Source organism: Marmota marmota, unplaced genomic scaffold, assembly GCF_001458135.2.
Source record: "Marmota marmota marmota unplaced genomic scaffold, marMar, whole genome shotgun sequence".
In the NCBI taxonomy this organism is placed as follows: Eukaryota; Metazoa; Chordata; class Mammalia; order Rodentia; family Sciuridae; genus Marmota; species Marmota marmota.
The window spans coordinates 5394240-5411391 of record NW_026000001.1 but is presented as its reverse complement, the minus strand read 5'-3'; the positions used below and the strand labels follow the sequence as shown (position 1 = coordinate 5411391).

At 55.8% G+C, this 17152-nt stretch overlaps 2 protein-coding genes across 5 annotated transcripts in view; both read right to left on the bottom strand.

Moving 5' to 3' along the window:
- The window catches only part of Igf2 (insulin like growth factor 2), a 30431-nt gene extending 16720 nt beyond the window's left edge, over positions 1-13711 (bottom strand). For all 3 annotated transcript variants that reach the window (XM_015503332.2, XM_015503334.2, XM_015503333.2), the window contains exons 1-3: positions 13576-13711; positions 2529-2757; positions 870-1128 (exon numbers count right to left, since the gene is read on the bottom strand). The gene's annotated coding sequence lies outside the window, so the exon portion shown is untranslated. The remainder of the gene's footprint in view (positions 1-869; positions 1129-2528; positions 2758-13575) is intronic.
- Positions 13712-15137: 1426 nt separating this feature from the next.
- Ins (insulin) lies at positions 15138-16466 on the bottom strand. 2 transcript variants are annotated; one of them, XM_048807875.1, is made up of 3 exons: positions 16343-16466; positions 16020-16223; positions 15138-15340 (listed from the first exon to the last, which is right to left on the bottom strand). In XM_048807875.1, exons 2-3 carry the CDS (start codon positions 16204-16206, stop codon positions 15195-15197), a joined length of 333 nt encoding a protein of 110 aa, XP_048663832.1. In that variant the 5' UTR covers positions 16207-16223; positions 16343-16466; the 3' UTR covers positions 15138-15194. The 2 variants fall into 2 exon arrangements, with proteins under 2 accessions (XP_048663832.1, XP_048663831.1); XM_048807874.1 differs by having other exon boundaries at positions 16331-16430.
- Positions 16467-17152: the final 686 nt, after the last annotated feature.

Here is a 17152-nt window from a genome sequence, read left to right as displayed (position 1 = left end):
CAGGCACAGACCTGCAGACCCCCCTCTGCCCCAACCGTAATGCATCGAGCCAGCCCTGCCCCCCTTCCCCCCCCCCCAGTACCTGAACAGTGAAGTGGTGGCCACCACCCAGCTTGCTCGGGCACAGTCAGAGGCGGCTCTGGCCCCAAGCTGTTTCTAGCCACCCGCCCCCCAGCCCCCACTCACTCACAGGAAGCCCTGCTGGCCTCCAGAACACAATGGAATCATGACACTGCCACTTGTAAGGCCCCTCACGGTGCTCAGAATGCCTCTGGTCATTGTCTCATTTGCTGTTCACCATGCAGCCAGGAGGCTGGAAGCATACTTTGACCAGTGGGTAGAGAGAGGTCAAGCCACTGCTGGTGGCCCTACAGCCTGGCAGCTCCAAGAGGCAGAACACCGGCCTCACACCCCCCAGCTTTCCTTGGCTCTCCCAGTGTCTCCCAGCTGGAGATTTTTTTCTTTTTCCCCTTCGGTTTTCTTCCCCCCTTCTCAAATCTGGGCTCACTTGGAACCCTGCCTGCCCCTGTGCTGCCTGCCCTCTCCCTCTGACTCCTGCCCATTTTTGCCATTCTCCTCTCAGGAGTCTCCAAGGACCTCCGTGCTGCAGAGCCTGCTTCAGAGACTGCGGGGGAACCTGCTTTGCCCACACCTGAGCTCCCAAGGCAGAGAGGCACCTGGAGCCTACCACCACCTGACTTCCAGACACCAGCAGTGTGACTTTGAATGGACCTTCCAACCTTGACTGACTGTGAAGTGGGGGGATTCACATCTGTGCCTGGGGGTGCAGCTCTTCAAGGGGACCCCTGATGTAAGGAGAGCTGTACCAGTGGACGCCTCTGCCCTACCCAAGATGCCAGCACACTTACCTCTTAGGGGCTGGTGCTGGCAGCCAGCTGGCTTCAGTTCTGGGAGCGAGGAGATCTCCTGGACCAGAGGCCACAGCAGCTCACCTCTGGACTGGGCTCTCTGGCTGCCCTGACCTGCTGGGGCTCAGGCTGAGGGGTAGGCTGAGCAGGGGGCACAGCCGGAGGAGATGCGGGTTCCTGGGGCTGGGGACTGGGATCCTGGGGCTGGGGACTGGGATCCACCTCCTCCTTCACGAGCTCAGTGGTGATTATTCGGCCCCTAGAGAAAAGCAAAATGATATTTTTAAGATGACTTTTCCCCCCAAGTGCTAGGTAGTGAACCCAGTTATGCTGTACCTCTGAGCTATACCCCAGCCCTTTTTACTATTTATATTTGCAAATCTTTCTCTAGCCAGAGCATGGGGCCCCTTCTTCTGCCCTGGCTGCTGTAGGGTGGGGGGTTGCTGAGGGTCACCTTGTGAGGGTTTGATCACTGTCTCTCCCTCCTGTCCCTTTGGCTATCTATCTCCCCCTTTTCAAAGCACAAGGGAGGGAGAAAGTGGCAAGAGGAAACTTTGCCAAGTCTGTCAACTGTGATGGAAAAGCAGGAGACCCCCCTGCTGGGTGGGCAGCCCAGTTCCTGGCTGTGGGTAGGCTTCTGCCTGGGCACTGGCTGGGGGTTGCACACAGAGGATCTGCCTTAGAGGCCACAACACAAAACATGAAGGTCTCCCCTCCACTTCCCACACAACCACTTGAATGGAAGTGAAGACCCCCACCCCATGAGGGGGCACAAATGGAAGGACAAAGGCTCTGCATTTGAAGGGCCACTAGGGGAGGGGGAAGGGGACTTCTGGGAAGGTGGGGGGAGGACATGGTGGGGGAGGTCTGGGCTTCTCTGGGGAAATGGACCCCCTTCCCATAAACACCACACTGGGTGGATTGAGTTTCCTGGGATCCAGCATACAGGGGCAAGACTTCACACACGAACATGCCCCACACTGACTCTGTGGACAGGGGAGGCTGAGGGTGTCAGGGGAGCTGGACATGCCATCAGGATAAAAGCAGCTTTCCCTTTTAAAACCCTTTTTGGGGAGATAGAGGGCATTGTCCTTTCAGGGTCCTTCTCACTCCAAGTTCTCGGTGGTGTTCAGAGGTGTAGGGAGCAAGCAGTGGGAAGCTTAATTTTAAAGTGGTATAAAAAAGAGAAACAGCTTCCGAATCTCAGGACCTGGCCCCTCCACACAGTGTCCTGGTGGTCTTTGGGACTACATGTGGGGTGGGAGGATTCAGCAGAATCTCACGCAGAAGAACCCTGCCTTTTACACTTGGAGAAACAGTTGTGCATCCCTGCTGGGAAGAGCAGCACTGCCTTCCTCCCCTGCCCCTACTGCTTGGCCTGGAAGATTAGAAGGAAAACCTATTTTCCTGCAAAAGGCTCTGTGCCTTTGTGCAGCCTTATAAGAGTCCCCTCTCCAACTGTTTTTCCTGTCCTCTCCAAAGTTGAGGCTACTCTTAGGAAGCTTGCTCTGCTGGGCCCTCCAGTAAAAGAAGGTCTTCCCTCTTTTAGAGACTAGGCTCCTGGCTGTCTGAAGCCCCCAGCCCACCCAGGCCTGCACATTACAAATGCAGCTTTCCCCCACACAGAGGGTGCAGCACAAGGGAGGGGAGGCCAGTTACCTGTACTCTAGTCGCTGCGTAGTCCCCGCAGCTCCTGGACGGTGGATAAAGAGGACCGGGGAATCACTGGTGCCCAAGACTCTCTGCCGAAACTGCCCGGACAATGATCCGCTGGCTGGGCCAATATTAGCAGTCGCCGCCAAAGCAGGGGGTGCTCTGGTTGTGGTGCCCAGACCCTCCAGCCGGGTCGACGTGGAGGAGGAGGAGGTGGAAGGGGACGAGGCTGAGGCTGGAGAAACGGTGAAGCGCTTTTTTAGAGAGTGCATGATAAAGGGGCCCCTAGAAGTGGGGTAGCCTCTCCACTGTTGAGCACAGCGCCTGCTCAACTGAAACTGGCTTTGCCCTCACCTCCTCGTCCCCTCCACGCCTTTCTCCAAGCCCCTCCAAATTTGGGAATCCTTGCGCCAGCTCAGTAGTATTGGGGCAGCTGACTATGGCACTTGTCCACACTAGGGCATGGGTGCATTGGGGGGTGGGACTTTGGCCCATCCCTGACCCAGTGGAAGGACGGAAGGACGTATGTGGGTGTGGGCATAAGTCGGAAGTGCTCCTTTTTAGCTAGAAGGTGGAGACTGCGTGTAGGGGGTGAGGAGGGGGTGTGGCTTGACTGGAGTGACACTTGGCAGTCACTTGACACCCTGGAATGTCTGTGGGCGTGGCACTGGTAAAAAGGGGGCGTGGCCTAAGTGAAAAAAAAAAGGTTAAAAAAATGATAATAAAATGACTTTTCAATCGTTCCCAGCACACGTGTGGCACAGTGTAGTCATTTTTTTTATATTATTTTGGCAGAGGACTCATATGGGAGTTTTTTTCACATTCACTGGTCATATTTAACCTACCCCCTATCCCCCCATATATGGTGCTAGGCACTAAGCACATGGCTGCAAGTGACATGCTGTCAGCATTGGCCACTCACAGGGACTTCTGGGTAGGATGACTGGCCAGACTCACAGCCTTTAAAGCCTGGCTGAAACACCAATCACAGCACCAACTCCTCAGAGCTGGCAGCAGATATTCTGCCTGATTAGACTAAGTCTCAGTGGGAACTTGAAACCTCTGCTTATAGCCTTGATGGAGAGCAGGAAGCAGAGCAAAGACTTCCAAAGAGGTAAAGACATATGCACTCCCCAGAGAACCACCAGTCCACCCTCCCTACACTCCAACAGTCCAGCCCTTAGCTCCTTGGGTATTTATTTTACCCAGATTTTTTAGCTCATGTTGGGATTTAATTCTCCCCTCTCCCTTTATCTTTCCAAGCCCTTGCCTGAACTCCTTTTTAAATGGGAAGGATAGAGTACATATGTGGAGAGAATGGGGCTTTCAGCAGGGAAGAGACTGAGACTTGAGGATAACTCAAAAGTGAAGGGAAGGGGTCCCAAAAAGATATAGATTCTTTAGAGCCAAACTATCCCATGGTTGGAGGGCAGGTGGGACTTGTTTTGGATGAGGAGGGCTGCAGAGATGCTAGTGACTCTGATTCAGGTCTGGGGCACATAGAGGCCTCAGGTTCCCATGTGATGTGCATGAAGTATCCCACACTTATTAGGGTGTAACAGGCATTTTTTCATGATGACTCTTGCTCTGCTTTGGGACTTTATGGGCTAGAGGCTCTGCAGCATGTGCCTCCTCCTACTGTCTGCTGCAAAATGCTGAAAGTTGCAAGGAGCTACTTTCAGGGTCATCTGTTGATATTGACGGAGACTTTCCAAGCTGAAGTAGGAATAGAGAGGTTGAAGGACTTACCCCAAACCAGTCAAGATTCCATGGTAGGACTGCCAAAGGGGATGCCCTCAGTTTGAGGAGGTCTGCTGCTAAGGTTTGAAAGGAAAGGAGCCCACATTCCTTAGATCAAAACCCTGGAAACATGGAGCCTCCACAATGAGTGCATCTGTGCCCTGAAGTATATTCCCACACCTGGACAAGTTCAAGGTCATTCTATTCCATCAGCATCTTGTAACCCAGGGTGTTTAAGCAAGAAGGGGGCAAGGAAAGGAAGCCAGGGTAGGAAGGTTCCAATTGAAACCAGCTACGCCATGGTGCCACTTAGATAGTACTAGAGGCATTGGACGTTGGTGAGCTGGGTGTGAGGACTGGGATCTCCAGCCCTACATTCCATGGGTCTTCCACAAGGAGACAAAGTCTATAGGGCCCATAGGTGGGAGGGACCATAGGAACAAAAACTGGGATGCAGGGCTGAGGGACACGACATGGCAAAACCTCATTATGTCTCCATCTCTCAGGCCTGGCAGAGTAGGCCAATCCTGGAATCTGGTCAGATCCTCTTTTATGCAGGAAAGAATTGAGGTAGCCCAGAAATCTCCAGTGCCAGATTTTCTCCATTTGTCTGTTTAAGTGGCCTTATGCTGACACCTTGTGGCCTTGTTTAGAATTACAGTGGCACAACCCAAAGCTCTTACACTCTTCCTTGTGGGAAGTTACAGTGCTCTTGGAGGATGCTGGTGGGCAGGGAGCGAAGTTGGGACCCTACCCCTGACAGGAGAGAGGCCCTGCAGTGTTGTGGTATGGTTAGAGTCCGAAACCTTGTGTTGGGTCTGAGGCTCTTTTCTGCTGCTCTCCTGGCGTCACAGAACTTGGGTGGGGACAACTCCCTTTTGGTGTTCTCTGATCCCAGGGGTGGCATCATGGGCACCCAGAGCCACATATTAAACTAAAATGCTTTCCTGAAGCATCCATTTTGTTCTGAGGGAGGTAAATCTATTATGTTTATATAAAAATAAAATTTGATATATTATCAACAGGACATGGAGTTGAGTGTTGAAACCTCCATTCAGAAGCAGGGTCCCATTTGTGAGGTTCCATTTCCAAAATGGGAATTTCCAAATCTGGCGCAAGGCTGTCACCCTGTGGACACTTCAGAAATTGCATCATTAGCATAGAAGTATCTTGCTCCACCCCCACCCCAATTGTATTGTTCTTGGTGTAACTGCAGGGATCTCCACCACACAATCCTTGGGAGTTGAGAGAAGAGGAGGAGTCCTCCATACTCACTTCCTGCATGAACCAACTTTGTCCCTAGGACCCCAAATCACTGGAGTACCAGATGGCTCAGTAACCTTCACTGTGGCAGCCTGCCCTAACCCTTCATGTCCAAAACACTAGAAAAACTAGGGATAGTAGGAACATATCTCAACATTGTAAAAGCTGTATATGCTAAACCCAAGGCCAACATCATTTCAAATGGAGAAAAATTGAAAACATTGGAATAAGACAGGGATGCCCTCTCTCACCACATCCATTCAACATCATCCTTAAAACTCTAGCCAGAGCAATTAGACAGTTGAAAGAAATTAAAAGGATACAAATAGGAAAGAAGAACTCAAACTATCACCATTTGCTGATGACATGATTCTGTATTTAGAAAAATCCCAAAAATTCCATCAGAAAATTTCTAGAACTAATAAATGAATTCATCAAAATAGCAGAATATAAAATCAATATCCACATATCAAATGCATTTCTATGCATAGTGAGGAATCCACTGCAAGAGAAATTAGAAAAACTACCCCATTCACAGTAGCCTCAAAAACAACAAACAAACAAACAAAAACAAAAACAAAAAAACAACTTGGGAATTAATCTAACAAAAGAGGTGAAAAGGTGAAAGACCTCTTCAATGAAAACTACAGAACATTAAGGGCAGAAATTGAAGAAGACTTTAGAAGACGGAAAGTCCTCCCATGCTCTTGGATAGGCAGAATTCATATTGTCAAAATGGCCACACTACCAAAACTGTTAAACAGATTTAATACAGTTCCTATTATAATCCCAATGATATTCTTTATAGAACTAGAAAAAGCAATCATGAAATTCATCTGGAAAAATAAGAGAATGACCCGGAATAGCCAGGGCAATCCTCAGCAAGAAGAGTGAAGCAGGAGCGTCACAATACCAGACCTTAAACTGCTACAGAGCTACAGTAACAAAAATGGGCATGGTATTGATACAAAACAGACACATAGACCAGTGGTACAAAATAAAAACACAGACAAACCCACATAAATATGGTTATGTCATACTAGACAAAGGCACCAAAAGCAATCATTAGAGAAAAGGTATCCTACTCAACAAATGGCAAAACTAGAAATCCATATGTAGCAAAATGAAATTAAACCTCTGACTCTTATCCTGCACAAAAATCAACTCAAAATGGATCAAAGACTTAGGCACTAGAACAGAGACCTTGTGCCTAATAGAAGAAAAAAAACAGGTCCAAATCTTCACCCTATTGGCTTAGGATCTGACTTCCTTAAAAGACCCCTAAAGTGAAAGAAGTAAAATTAAGAATCAATAAATGGGATGGATTCAATGTAAAAAGCTTCTTCTCAGCAAAGAAAACAATCAATAACATGAAGGACAGCCTAGAGAATGGGAGAAAATCTTTACTGTATGCACCACAGATAGAACACTAATCTCAAGATATATAAAGAACTCAAGCTGGGCGTGGTGGCGCACACCTTAATCCCCGCGGCTTGAGAGCCTGAGGCAGGACGATTGCGAGTTCAAAGTCAGCCTCAGTGAACGCAAGCCACTAAGCAACTCGGTGAGACCCTGACTCTAAATAAAATACAAAATAGGGCTGGGGGTATGGCTCAGTGGTTGAGTTCCTCTGAGTTCAATCCCTGGTACCAAAAACAAAAACAAAAACAGCCCCCCTTCAAAAAACAAACAAACAAACAAACAAAAAACCCCTCAAAACCAAAACAAACAAACTCAAAAAAACTTAACAACAACAACAACAAATCAACAAACGGGCCAAGGAACTGAACAGACACTTCACAGAAGAAGAAACACAATCAATCAACAAACATATGAAAAAATGCTCATCATCTCTAGCAATTAGAGAAATGAAAATCAAAACTACTCTACAATTTCATCTCAACCCAGTCAGAAGGGCATTTATCAAGAATACAGGCAATAATAAACGTTGGCAAGGATTTGGGGATACATTGCTGGTGGGACTGCAAACTGGTGCAACCACTCTGGAAAGCTGTATGGAGATTCTTCAGAAAACTTGGAATGGAACCACAATTTGACTCAGTTATCCTACTCAGTTTATAAGGACTTAAAATCAGCACACTACAGTGACATAGATCCATCAATGTTTATAGCACCCCATTTCAGAATAGCTAAACTATGGAGCCAACCTAGATGCACTTTAACAGAAGAATGGATAAAGGAAATGTGGTACACATACAATGTAATATTATTCAGCCTTAAAGAAGAATGAAATTATGGCATTTGCAAGTAAATGGAGGGAACTAGAGACATCATATAATAAGCCAGTTCCCCCAAACCTAAGGCTGAATGTTTTTCTGATGAGCAGATACTGATCCATATTAGAGGTGTAGGTAGGGAAGAATGAAGGAAGTTGGGATTGTACAGAGGGGAGTGAGGGGAGGGGAGGGACTGGGGGCATGGGAGGGTGGTAGAATGAGACAGACATTGTTACCCTCTATAAGTGTATGACTCCAAGACTCCTGTGACTCTGCACCACGTACAGCTAGAGGAACGAGAAGTTGTGCTCTATTTGTGTACAATGTGTCCAAATGCATTTTACTGTCATGTATAACTAATTAGAACAAATTTAAAAAATTAAAAACACACAAAGTGGGAATTTCTAAATCTAGCACAAGCCTGCCACCTTGTGGCCATTTGATAAATTGCACCCAAAGCTTCATTAAATGTCCTGCTTTCCCCCAAATTTGTATTGTCCTTGGTGTGACCGCAGGGCCCTTCACCAAGCCTTGGGAATTGAGAGAAGATGAGGAGTGGTTCGTACTTACTTCCTGCATGAACCATTTTTTTTCCCCTAGGGCCCCAAGTCATTGGGGTACAAGATGGCCCAGTGACCTCCACTGTGGCATCCTGGCAGGGTGAGGCTGTCCCCTCAGGTATACAAGGACGCAGCACAGGACTTGGGAAGCCCTCTCCTGCAGGGCCCAGGGGCCAGTTCTGTTCAGCTCACACCACTAGGCCTTCAGACCAGGGGTTGGGAGCTGGCCTGGTTCAAGTCCCTGCTCTGCCAATGAACCTTGGGCAGTGGCCTTCTTTCCCTGCTGGCCGTCCAGGTCCAGCATGAGGTGTGAGAGCCCCAGGGAGGAGCACAGGCACCAGTGACTGCTAGTGAATGCTCCACTTCACACCCTGCTCGCTGGGAGGCCGCTTTTGGCCCTGTCTCCCCTGGTTGCTGCGTCAGAAGACAGAAATACAGTCTGGACCGTCCACAGCTACATGCCCTGGGGACCTGTCTTAAAGTCTCCTCAACCTGCTCAGGTAAAACCCGACACCTGAGAGGGTGCTGGGCTTTCTGAAGGAAGAACAGCTAGGCCAGAGAGTGGATGAGGCTCAGGGGCACGGGCTCTGCGGGGAGTCCTGGGAGTCTCCCCTGGCCTGGGGTGCCATGAAGAGCCATGAAGGCCCCTCCCCAGGTGGCCGCCCCCCCTCACTGAGCACCTGCCTAGGCCTCCATGCGTGGCCACCTTGGCCTCCCACCTGCCCTTGGCCTTCCCTGGGAGCCGTGGGGACTGCTGCTGCCCGGAAGGGAAGATGCATGGACAGAGCCAAAGCCGGACAGAACCCAGACTCGAGGCACTGTCCCCACGCAGCAAAGGCCCAGAGAGGGAAGGCGGCTTGCTGGAGACACCCAGGAAAGGGGCACAGAGCCCGGACAGGGCATGCACGGGTGGCGGCCTCCCTCTCCTGCGCTTCAGACACACGTGAAGCCCCTCCTCCTACCCAGGTGGACTGGCCCACAGGACGACCGTGTTGTGTGGCCTTAGTTGGGGAGGACAGCCCCGTGCCAGGGACCTTCCTGGCCTGAGGCTCTCTGGGTAGGTCCAGGAGGGAGGGGCACTTAGCTCTGGAGACAAGGCCCAGACCTGAAAGGTAACCAGCTTCCTGGGGACACCCAGCTGACCTCCCCTGTGGCCTCTTCCTGTCCCTGCCTGGGAGGGAAGGGAGGCTGGGCTGAAGCTTGGCTCCCCGGTCCCCCAAGGAGGATGCTAGGGGCACAGAGGGTGGGCCCTGTGATAACCACGGTGCTGGCCTGCAGGGGCTCCATGCCCAAGCCTGGACATGACCAGCCAGGGGGCAGGGCCTCCTTTTGTTCCCTTCTGACCCCAGTCACTTTCCCAAGGCCACACAGCCATGAGCAGCAGAGCCAGGGCGAGAGCCCCACCCGCCTGCCCCAGCTCGCAGCCTTCAGCCCTGCACTGGCCCAGTGGGGACACACTACTGGCTCCAGGAATGTTGGGGTGCACTGGGAGGTGAGGCCTGTCACTTGGCACCCCAGGACACAGCCCATTGCAGACCCTGGACCGTGGCCACCCTTGCTTTTTGTCAGGTCCAGCTGTGCCCCGCCATGGGGAAGGACACAGCTCCACATAAGCCCTGCTCTGTTATGTCCTGGTGAGGGTGGCCTGGCTGCAGTGACCCTCGGGGACCCCTGGCTAGGCCTGCCGTGTGGCCCCACGTTCCTCAGGCCATGGGACCTGTGGGACCAGGGAAGCTTCCCAGCCTACCCATTTCTGCTCCTGGGTCCTGAGTTCTGCTGCATCCGCGGCTGGCGCCCAGCTGTTTCTCGGCCAGCTGTTTCCCCACTGCCTGGCCTCCGTCCCACATTCCCACAGCAGGGCCTGGGCTGGGACCCTCCATGGCTGGAGGAAACCCGCCTTCTGCTGCTCCCATCTCTGCCAGGTGACGCTTTCCTTCAAGGTCAGGCCTTGGGAGGGCTGGGCAGCCATTGCCAGAGCTAGATTCAGGGGACTCAGTCCACCCAGGACCCACCGCTGGGCCCCCATATGTGGCTGACTGGTGCCAAGGACCTGCAGCCCACAAAGGGTACGGGGACTTCCCAGAGTCCCTCAGGTACCCGGGCCATGCTGGGCCTTGGGGTGGGCAGGAGGTCGGGGCTGCAGGCTGGGCTGGAGTGGGACCGAGTTCTGAGCGAGGGTGGACTTTGAAGAACAGAGGGCTGTGCCTTGACTCTCAGCGTGAATAGCCGCAGGCGCCTGGGCCGCCGGCTCCGGCTGTTTCCACAAACACAGATGGACCGTGGAGGTCAGAGGAGGCTGTGTGGAATGTGGGCCGGTGCTGGGCCAGGTTCCGAGGCCTCCACTGGGTGAAGGGGCCACAGGCCTCCTAGAAGCCGAGGGTCTGCAGACCTCCAGGCTGGGGAGCCTCGGGATTTTCCCTGCGGCTGGGAAAGACACCTCAGAGGGGCACAAGACAGGGAGCCAGGTGTGGCAGTGGGGCTTGGCCAGCTCTTGTGACCTTGGCCCGGGGTCAGCCACCTGGATCCAGACGTTTGAGCATGTCTTGGAAAGGACGGGTCTGCACTGCCACCTGAGGGCCCCTGACTGGCGGACACTCAGCTCTGGGGACAGGTTGCAAGCGCAGGGGCACCTTGAGACCCCTTCTCTCACCCTTCCTTGCTGAGTGGAGCTTGTGGGGCCCCTTTGACTCAACTAGGCCCAACTGCCAGGGGCAGCCTGGTGACAGGGACAGGGTCCCATAGGCACAGATGGAGGAAGTGGGGAGTCTGCACCGAGGTGGGTGGGGTGAGGGGCCACCTGGAGGTAGGGGAGGAAGCCAAGGACGCCCAGGAGCGGGTGGGAGGGCCTGCAGGGTGCCTGGCGCCAGCACAGCGTGACTGGGCCACACGGGGACGATGGGGAGGCCGCCTCCGGCCGGCTGCACTTTCGAAGGACTCTGCCTTGCTGTTCCTGCAGTCCAGGCCAGAAACAATAGTGGGAGCAGGAAGGGACAGCACTGTGTCTGGCTGTCCTCTCTGCTTTCCCAGACCCGGCCACCCCCACCCCCAAACGTTCTTTCCGGAGTTGACCTCCCTCTCCTCTCAGCACTGGGCGGAATGTGGACATGGGAAAGGACTGCCCTGACCCAGCTGGCCCCACTTGAGGCCTCCTACACCCTGGGGTCCCTGAAGCCCCCACCTCCCTGTGCACAAGGACACAGCCTTCAGGCTTCAGTGGACTGACAGGGACATGTAACCCCCACTAGTCCCCAGCCTCAGCCTCCCCCGGTCCCTGGAGACCCTCCACAAGGTCCTAGCTGGGCGTGCACAGTTCACCCCCCACCCCTCTGGTTCACTCGACATAGGGGTGTGGGTGGAAGGCGACATCCTGAAGTCTCCTCTAGGTCTCCAAGACTCTGGGGGGCAGGAAACGGGGGCCAGACTCTATCTGGAGGCATCCTCAGAATATTGGAGGCCTTGATATTTTCTCAGCTGCTCCCTGTACATCTGGACGGCCAAGCTGGAGCTGCCCCTGGGGGCTGAGGCTGTACCCCAGCCCCACAGAAGCCTCTCTCCCCGCTCTACCTCATGCCCCAGAGTCCAGGGTGGCAAGCCTGCCAGGGAACCCCTTGCGGGGTGGTGTCCAAGCAGAAAGCAGCCCCAAACTCAGTGGACAGAAGTGGGACCTGCAGACCGGAGCACCTCAAAAATGAGGCTTTGGTGCCATCTGCTGGCTGTGTCTGCAATGACTGCTCCTGGCCCCATTGTCCAGAGCCCACAGGTTTCTGCAAGGGAAGAGCTACCAGGGTGTGGGCGGCCCTGCAGGGTCTGGGGGCAGCACCCGCCCCTCCCCTCTCAGGCTGTCTGAAGATTTTTTTGCCCAGCATTTGGCCCTGGTAAGAATTCGAGCCTCTTCTGGAAGCCCAGGTTCAAAGGCAGCCCGGTCCTGACTCGATCCTTGATCTTGGGCAGGACCCTTATTGGGCACACGGACCTCAGGACAAGGGGTCCACCTTGGCCTCCCTGTGTCCATGTCTTGTGCCCCTCAGGGTCTGCTCAGGCCTGGATAGCAGAGAGGACAGTAAATATTTACTGCTGACAGGAGAAGGCAAATACTGCCCCAGGGCCAGGCAGAGGTGCCAGCCAGTCTGTGCCAGGAGCAGACGCAATCTGGGAGCCAGCTTGAAGGCAGCCTCACTGACGGAAGGCCCCTGGTGGGGAAGGACGGCGCTGTGTGCCCACGCAGGGCCACCTGTGCGGCTCCAGGACTCAGTCTCCCCTCTCAGCATGGTACAACAGTTCCCACCTGAGTGTGGGCAGGTGGGACACCAATCAGACCAGGCTGAGTACCGGGCAGGCGTGTGGGCTGCTCTTGGTGACACTGGAAGAGGCTGCTAGGGGGTCAGGGGGCCAGCAGGGTGGGGACTCCAGTTGAGGAGCATTTGGGCTGACCCAAACCCCAAAGCCAGGCTGACACTAAGGCTGGACGCAGCTGACCACCCCTGCCAGGAGCCCAGGTTCCCAGAGGCACAAGGCCCCATGGGAATTGTGAAGCCCAGGTCTGTGGGCTTGGCCTAGTTGGATGGACCTGGGGGCTCCAGGGAGTGTCCATACCCCCTGCCCCCAGATGGGACGTCTGGGTCAGCCCCCAGGATGGTGCTGAAGAGAGTGGTGTGATCTTGCCTCTGCCACCTGGACCCTGGGTCACCTTGGGTAGAAATTTCTCATACATGCCCAGGGCAGGGTCGAGAGGTGCCTTCTCATCTGTCTGGTCTCCCTCCCCGACCTTTTCAAGGGCACACTCAGGGAGCAAGGGGCTGGGTGGCAGGCCTCAGGGAGGACGGTCCTGTGTCTTGGAGATAGGGCAGGTTTCGGGAAGGGAGAGGGCGATGGCCACCTCAGGCCGGGCTGAGGGTCGCGCACCACATGGGAATTGAGGCCTCAGACCAGAGTTCCCCCAGGTGGCACCCAGGTCACAGGACATCTGGGCCCTGAAACCAGGTTTCTGAGCCTTGCATCCACCTGGGACTGGCCACAATAGGTATCCCACAGAGCTGGACTGGCCCCAGGAGACCTGGCACCCTCAAGGGTTCTCTGCACCCTGACTCATATCCCCTCTAGGGAGGTTGTTGGCACCTGGTGGGGGGGGCATCTGCCCATCAACCCTCAAGGTCCAGGCCAACATGACCAGGGGCTGGCTGGAGAGCAGGCACACTCAGCCAGCCCCCTTCCTGCCCAGCTTTGGCTGCCCGCCCCAGCAGCCATCCCACATACCTCGACTCCACAGGACGCCCCTGCCTCTAGCCGTGCGAAAGGGACAGCAGGGTATTCCCACGGACAGATCCCAGCCTCCTCCTCCCCTCCTCTTCCGGGTCCAGTGTCCAGCCGTCCACCCGCCTGTCCAGTCCTGGCTCCCACTCCAGGGGCGGGGCTTGCTGGGGGCCCAGGATGTCTCCTCTAGGTGGGGGTGCTGGTGGGGTCATGAAGAGAAGGACCACCTGGGAAGGATCCTCAGGGCTGCAGGGGGAGGAGCTAGCAGGCCTGGCACCCTGGAGGGGTCTGCTCCCAGCCCTGCGGCCGGCCCCCAGGTGGTCTGCAGCCAGAGGCCCAGGCCCAGCCATCTGAGCCTGCTGGGCGGAGTTCTCAGGTCAGGTACAGATTGGTTTGGCCTGGGTGGCAGGCAGGCTCTCCAGGCCTTCGGGTGGCCAGGGACACCAGCTGACCTTCCAGGACACTGCCAGACCCAGCAGCCCCTAGGTTCTTATCTGACCAATAGGTGGCACCCAGACTGGAAGTCTGATGGAGCCCGTGGTACTGAGGGTTCTGAGGAGGGGCCCCTAGAAAACCTAGAACCAGTGTGGCCTTGTCCTTGGGGCCTGGGGGTACTTCTAGGGGTGACTGCCAGGTCTTTGCAAAAGGAGTGTGGAGAGTGCACTGACAGCATGACCTTGTGTCCTCCGAGGGAAGCATGGGCCCAGGGGCAGGCGATCTCATGGCCTTGCAGTGGGGGCACCTCAAGGAGTGGGCTTCTGAGGCCCTGCCTGGTGCCAAGAGGTCCTTCAGTCTGTCCTTTGCCCGTGGGGCCACCTGGCTTACCCTGCTCCCTCCAAGGCTCTGGGGTCTCCCTTAGGGTGTCTGATGGTGTCCAGAGGGAGGCCCAGCCTCTATAACGTCTTATTTTTTTTTTTTTGGTGTCAAGATTGAACTCAGGGCCAGTAACCTCTGAACCCCAGCCCCAGCCCTATTTTGTATTTTGTTTAGAGACCGGAGTTGCTTTTGCTGAAGCTGGCTTTGAATTCGCGATCCTCCTGCCTCAGCCTCCCGAGCCCTGGGATTACAGGTGTGCACCACCAGGCCTGGCCTCTATAGCTTTTTGACCCTGTCTACCCTCACTCTGCAGGACCCCAACCCCGGCCCAACTGCTTTCCTTCACAGGGACTTCATCCAAAATGTCTCTGAAAATAGCCTGGGAGGGCTAGGTGGAGCAGTTGCCAGAATGTCCTTGTCCACTTTCTTCCAGATGCTCTCTGAGGACCTCCAGGTCCCAGGCTATATAGCCGGAGGAGGCAGCTCCTTGCTGCCCATCACCTCGGCCTCCCAGAGATCCCACAGGGGAGGAGGGGTGCTCCTCCTACACGTAGGCCACAGGGGGAGGGACATCACTGCCCTGGGCCTGGGCCAGCGTGGACCCCTGTTGATGCCCAGTGAGCAAGGACGAAGGTTGGGAAGAGGCTCTGCTGAGAGCACCAGTAAGCCCCCAGAGGCCACCACGGCCCAGGCACGCCGCGTGGACCCACCCCGCCAGCCGGCTCCCCGACACACCACAGACACTCAGGGCTCGTTGCAGGTTTATTGGACGGTGCAGGTGGGCAGCGGGCGGGCGGCCGGCGGCCCTAGTTGCAGTAGTTCTCCAGCTGGTAGAGGGAGCAGATGCTGGTGCAGCACTGCTCCACGATGCCGCGCTTCTGCAGGGCCATCTCCAGCGCCAAGGGTTGTGGGAGGCCTGCCCCGGGACCCCCGCCCAGCTCCATTTGTCCTCCTGTCAGGGGCAGCAGAGGCAGCAGCGAGGTGAGAAAGACACAGGACCACCCAGTCAGAAGCAGCAGCGTGCCTGCCTGCCCCACCCCTGGGTCACCCCATCCCCACCTGAGCTGGGCCCAGGCAGAAGGACTGTCCATGGGGACAGGCCTCTGGGTATGGACACAGGGTTCTGGAGTCTACACATTCTGCAGCTGTTCTCTGGTCCCAGGGCAGTGGCACACAGGCCTGCCCCTGGGTTCCCGCCCAGGGCCTGCCCACACATCCTGAGTCCCCACAGCCCAGGGGCCCTGGGGCAGGACTCCTGTATGAGCCCAAGGGTTGGTGCTGGCAGACAGGTGGACGGGCACTCCACACTCTCCAGGGCCCCTGAGACCTCAGCTCCCAGGATATGATCTAGTCAATAAAATCTGTCCCTGAGCTGACATCGTCTTAGAAGGGCCGAGCAAGGGGCTGTGGGTGCACGTTCACCTGAGGAGCAGGGGAGACGTGTGGCCCAAAGGCCTTGGTCAGCACTCCTCCACCCTGAGCCTTCCGCAACGAGCTGGTTCCCCCTAGGAAGTGACCAGGAGAGCCTCCTTTTTCCTTCCAGCAAGTCCACGGACACCCCCTAGACAGCAGCTTTCTGCCCACCTCTGTCCTACCAGGGCAGGGTCAACAGGAGTGCGACGGGGGCTCACCCTGCTGTTCTTCCACCTCCCGGCGGGACTTGGGTGTGTAGAAGAAGCCGCGCTCCCCGCACACCAGGTAGAGTGCCTCCACCAGGTGAGAGCCGCAGAGGTGCTGGTTGACAAAGGCCTGGGCAGGGTCAGGCCCCAAGAGGGCCAGCAGGGTCAGCAGGGGCAGCAGGCGTGTCCACAGGGCCATGGTGGAGAGACGATGACCTGGGGGACAGGCAACGTTAAGGCAGGCCAAGGGACCCCCCCTCATCCTCCTAGCCACCCTGGAGCCCCAGTTAGGCAGCTCTGGGCCCAGCATGGGGGACACGGACCTGAGTACTGACCGCCTCAGAATGCAGCTGCTCCTGCAGGGGTGAGGATGGCTGGCTCCCTTCCTGCTTTATAGCCCCAAGTTCACCTCCCCTGTCCCCTGCCCCTGCCACCTGGCCCATTAGGGGTGCAGGGAGGTCGGCAGATGGCCGGGAGGGGGCTGAGGTGGCAACTTCTGGATCATTTCCCTGGTGCTGGGTCTGCAGGAAGAGCGCTTTGATCACCAGCACCTCCGCTCAGGCCCTGGGTTCATTAGTCTTAACGAGGGCGTGATGGCGCAGCTGGCCCTGCGCGCAGCTGGGGGCCGAGGTCTCCAGGAGAGCAGAGCCCAGGGGACCAGGCTGAGTGTTTTCCACACTAGTTCAGCAGGGCTGGCAGCTGCTGAGGGCCTGTGCCTTTGCCCTGGAACTCCTGTTTAGTCCCCAGTGGGTGGCCAGGGTCATGGGGATGGGGGAGCCAGGAGTGTCCACTCCATGCTGCCTGCCCACTCCTCACCCCACCCTAGGACTAAGGCCCCCAGCCCCTTAGGACCCAGCAGCATGGCCCTGGGGTGGGGCCCGTTGCCCATCTTCAATGTGAGGGCAACAGAGTCCCCGCCAGCCCAGCCCAGGCACCTTTCCTCCCTCCCCCTCCTTCGAGAGCCCCTGCCCGTCTTCCCCTTCAGGCCACGCTACTGCCCCATTTCTCCCTTGGAGCTCAGCTGGGCTGAGACCTTGTGGTGCACCCCCACGCAGTGCTCAACCCCAAAGAGGACTCAGCCAGACTCTACTGAGTGGTGTACAGACCCTGAGGCCCTCTGCCTGCTGTCTGCACACCTCTTTTGC